The 4,308-nt window shown below is 52.6% G+C and overlaps 2 protein-coding genes across 3 annotated transcripts in view; one reads left to right on the top strand and one right to left on the bottom strand.

Moving 5' to 3' along the window:
* Window positions 1-2,191, bottom strand: part of Mlf2 (myeloid leukemia factor 2) — a 4,793-nt gene extending 2,602 nt beyond the window's left edge. For both annotated transcript variants that reach the window (XM_021164654.1, XM_021164655.2), the window contains exons 1-4: window positions 1,994-2,191; window positions 1,416-1,493; window positions 1,059-1,185; window positions 785-820 (exon numbers count right to left, since the gene is read on the bottom strand). In XM_021164654.1, the coding sequence (XP_021020313.1) occupies window positions 785-820; window positions 1,059-1,185; window positions 1,416-1,465 (213 nt within the window). In that variant the 5' untranslated portion in view covers window positions 1,466-1,493; window positions 1,994-2,191. The remainder of the gene's footprint in view (window positions 1-784; window positions 821-1,058; window positions 1,186-1,415; window positions 1,494-1,993) is intronic.
* Ptms (parathymosin) overlaps window positions 1,646-4,308 on the top strand; it is a 16,845-nt gene continuing 14,182 nt past the window's right edge. Inside the window, exons 1-2 of the mRNA XM_021164180.2 lie at window positions 1,646-1,754; window positions 1,851-2,174. Of these exons, the coding sequence (XP_021019839.1) occupies window positions 1,646-1,754; window positions 1,851-2,174 (433 nt within the window). The remainder of the gene's footprint in view (window positions 1,755-1,850; window positions 2,175-4,308) is intronic.

Raw genomic sequence — 4,308 nt, 5'->3', positions numbered from 1 at the left:
CCGCCTGCCTCTGCCTCCCAAGTGCTGGGATTAAAGGCGTACCATGTCCAGCTCGTCCCAATCTTTAAGGAAGTGACCCAAAGGCAATGAATTAAAACCTTTGAGCATGCTAAATGTTGATGGTACTTGCCTTTTTAATCCAGCACTGGGAGGCAGAGGTAAACAGTGAGTTTGAGGCCAGCCTGGTCTACAGAGTGAGTTCCAGGACAGCCAGGACTGTTATAGAGAAACTTTGTCTCAAAAAAAAAAAAAAAAACCAAAACAACAAAAAAACCCTCTGAATATTTAGACCTGTAAAAGAACCCCAAACTTTCCCTCCTCAAAAGAACCGCTATACAATTTTACTTTCCCCAGTGGTTAAGAACTTCCGGGTGTCAGTAGTATTTGAGTGTTCTATTTATTATCTTTCTGTGTATGAGTGTTTTATCTGCATGTACATCTGTTCACTACATTCATGCAATGATGGCNGAGAACAGAAGATGGCATCAGATGCCCTAAGACTAGAAATACAGACAGTTGTGAGCTGCCATGAGGGTGCTGGGAATCAAACCCTGGTTGTCTGGAAGAACAGCTAGGTGCTCTTAACTCGGGAGCCACTTCTCCAGCCCTAGCTCCTTAATTTAGTCAATGGGCTCTGAACCATGTCAACTATCCAAAGAGAAGATTTTTAAGACCACCAAAGTGGTGCATTTGGAAATAACATTTAAGGGGTGTGTGTGCGTGCGTGCGCACGAGAGTGTGTGCACTCATGCGAGAGATACAGAAAGAGAAGACAAGGACTCACCATTCCCAACATCCCGAAGGGAGAGACAGCCCCAGCCTACAAGACGAGAAACTGAAGTTAGAACTACATCCTACCACCTTACTGTACCAAAGGAGGCCAGTGCTCCNTTCCCCCCTTCCTTCTCTCCACAGGAGTCACACAGCCCCTTTCCCAGACTCCTGACCCCACTCGTCTGCCTCCCACGCAGGTCATGTCCCTTTAAAGCTGGTTGTAGGGCAAGAACTGCAGCATACTTAACTAATCACCCCAGGTCTCGATATGTTCCAACTGTTACCTGCATCCTGCGGCTGGCAGGCCTGGTTGCTGGCATGTTACCATCTGTGATGCTCAGGAAGGGGCTATATCCAAAGCCGCCTGACAACATGCGGCTCATGTGCTGACGGTGAATTGCGAAGGGGTCCCTGCGGAGTGAGCATACACTATAGACGGCAGATTAACCCCCAGCCTTCTTCACCTCCCCGAAATGAAGTCAGGGTACACAGTGGTACGGNTGCCGGCTTCCCTCTGAGAGCGGCAGCTGAGTATCCAGCTAATTCTAACTGGTTCCAGCCAAGGGAACCCAAGGGTCTGTCTNAACTGCTCAGACCTGAATCCGAATGGGCTGAGGGCGCGAGGGGGAGGGAATTCTCACATCAGGAACATGGGATCCTCAGGCTCCACGTCCCTCATGAAGCGGAACATCGTGATCTCAGCTCCAGGGGGCTCCACACTGTGAAGATACGGAGGCTGAGTTTCCTGCAGGCGGCCAGGCTTATGCACACCAGCTCAGTGTTGCTACTCTTAAGGCTGCCTCTTGCACACACTATCACTGACCCCTCCAAACTCCAGGTAAGACCCTTCGGCAGGTGAGCCATATAACCTATGAGACCTGAGAGCCAGCAGCTCTCCAAGCCGGTCACGGAATTTTTCCCAAGCCTCTTAGTGGGTGCCCCTCCACCCCCGCCCGCCANCCTCTCTTCCCCGAGCCACCGTCAGCTCCTCCTCCGACGCCAGACTCGATGAGAATCTCGAACGGCGGCCCGCCACCCCATTAATGACCCCCAACTACTCTGTCTTCTGCTACCAGGCCTCCCCGGGCAGGCCTCACTGCCCACCGAGCCGGGCCGCCACTGCCCCAGCCCGTGCCTCCCNCCGGGCGAGCCGGAGAGGAAGGTCCACTCCCGGGCTCGCATCCCTGCAGCCGTGCGGGCCGCACCGCCCTGGCCTCACCGGTCCCCGACTCCGGCTCAGCGGCCCATCCGGCCGGCCTCTCCTCGGGGCGCTGCAGGAGCAGGGTCGCGGCCCGGGACTCAGGGATTGGTCCGCGCGGCAGCTTCTCGCCTCCCGCACCGCCTCCTGCCTTCGGCTGCCACCTCCGTACCCCCGCCCTCGGCCGAGAAGCCGATCCTTGGTCAGGCCCGAACGGAAGTGACGTCACGACGGACGGCCCCGGGGGCGGGCCGCGGGAGCCCCACCTACCTGCATGGGAGGGGGGGCGGNGCGCGCGCCGTGGAGCCCCAGAGGGCGGGTCCTCTGGGGCGGGTGGGAGGTGTCATTAAGCTGGCTCGGGGATNTGGGGACAGGAAGAGGCTCCTGCAAAGGTGGGGGAGGGCGGAGCGGAATCGGGAGGGACCGGCTAAGAGCAACGTGGGGGCAGGGTGTGCCGCACCTTTTTTGCGGGGGGGGAGGCGGGCTGTCTGGGGGCGACCGGTGGGGCGGATCCCTGCGGGGACCTTTAAACACACTGCCGGAGGGGCGCTTAACTAGGGGAGCGCGTGGGCCTGTCCCTCTGGAGAGACGCTTCGGCGGGCGGTGTCCTCCGAGTGACGCAGAGAAGGAGGTGACAATTTAGCTCAGGTCTAGTTCAGCCTTGGAAAAGGCCAACCAGGGAAGGGAATCCAGGTTGGGAGTTTGGCCGCCAGAGGGCGATCCTGGGCCGGGCTGGATCTCTAGCGCCTTAGGACTNGGTGTTGGCTTAGGCTTCTGGACCATTCCAGGACCTGTCTGTGAAGGGTTGGCCTGAGCAAAGGCGTTAGTTCTGAAGTCTGTTTGCTTTTTGTTGTCGTTTTTGGTTTTGATTTTAGTGCTTAGGACCCAACTCAGGACCTTGGGCATACCAAGCACATGCCCTACCATTAAGCTACAGTCCAGTTCATTTAGGTCGTAGGTCTTTCAAACTTTCTTTGTTCTAAGCAGGTAGATAGGTCAAGGGACTAAAGTTTAGAAGAATAAAGGGGTGGAGAGTTAAATTAAGCAGAATCACCCAGGGGTGGAGCTAAAAAGTAAGCCCAAGAGGGCTGACTCCAAAGCCAGAGGCTGGTATTTTGACATACTAATTGTCTTGCACAAAATCTGGCTGAGCTGGAGAGAAGAGCCCTCCCCTTTGGGTCAGAGGATTTGAACTGTATTGGGTAGACTTTGACCCACAGAGATCCAAACTCAAAACTGTCCCAAGTTCTTTACTCTGGCTGTCAGCCACATTGGTACCGTGTGGAACCTGATCTGAAGAGAAAGGTTTATTCTAACCAACTCCCCAAGGGAAAAGGGTCAGTGGTTACTCAGGAAACGATTGGGAGCAGAGACTCTCAGNTTCTTTCGATTTGATCATTGCTAGTGGGAAAAAAATAGTGCTAACAGAAGAAACAGTGATATAGCTAACGTAAGCTGACAGATTGGCAAAGTGAAGCCAAAAAAAAAAAAAAAAAAAAAAAAGAAGAAAATGTGTTTTTCATTGATATTTGATATATAAGACCTTCTTTAAATGTCTCTTGGTATCCCACCCGACAATTGTCCTTTCTTCTTGCTCTAAAGAAAAGCACTTTGACATTCCATCCAGAGTACCTCAGGACTGCAGAGCCAGCTCAGTGGCTAAACATGACTGATGGTTGGTGGGGCACTGGGAGGGAGGCAGAAAAAGGATGGTCTCTGTGAGCTGGAAGCTGACGGGCTACATAGCTTGTCTAAAAGAAAAACAGCAAAAGCATAAAATTAAAAAAATAAATAAACAAAGCTTGCTGCTATTCCAGAGAAACCCAGGATAGCTACAGAGTTGCAGCTTCAGTAGCTCTAACATGCACTGCAGAAATCAAGGGTATGCGCACACCTGGCATGCTGGCACACATCTACACGGAAAATAAATCTGAAAAAGGAGCTTGCTACCTTGCAGAGGACCTTGTTCCAGGACCCACTTTGTGACTCTCAATCATCAATCAGTAAAACCCCAGTTCCAGGCTATCCAATGCCCTCTTTGGGCCTCTAGAGGGATTGTGTACACATTGTACACACCTATAGGCAAAATACATAGAAAATAAAAATAAATCTGGTTATATAAAAGGGTTACTTTGGCCAATGGTGACCTTTAATCCCAGCATTCAAGAGGCAGAGGCAGGTGGATCTCTGTGTTTGAGGTCAGCCTGGTATGGGAGGGGAGCAAGGGGGAGGGGGAGAGCAATCAAGCTCCCGAGAGCTGGGACAGCCAAGGCTACATCCTTCTCTAGTCTATAGTATAGTCCACCTTCCCCCTAGGCCATTGTAAATACTTGTGT

Source organism: Mus caroli, chromosome 6 (genome assembly GCF_900094665.2).
Source record: "Mus caroli chromosome 6, CAROLI_EIJ_v1.1, whole genome shotgun sequence".
NCBI lineage: Eukaryota > Metazoa > Chordata > Mammalia > Rodentia > Muridae > Mus > Mus caroli.
Note: the sequence above shows the minus strand (reverse complement) of the source record. Positions and strands in the feature narration are given on the sequence as shown.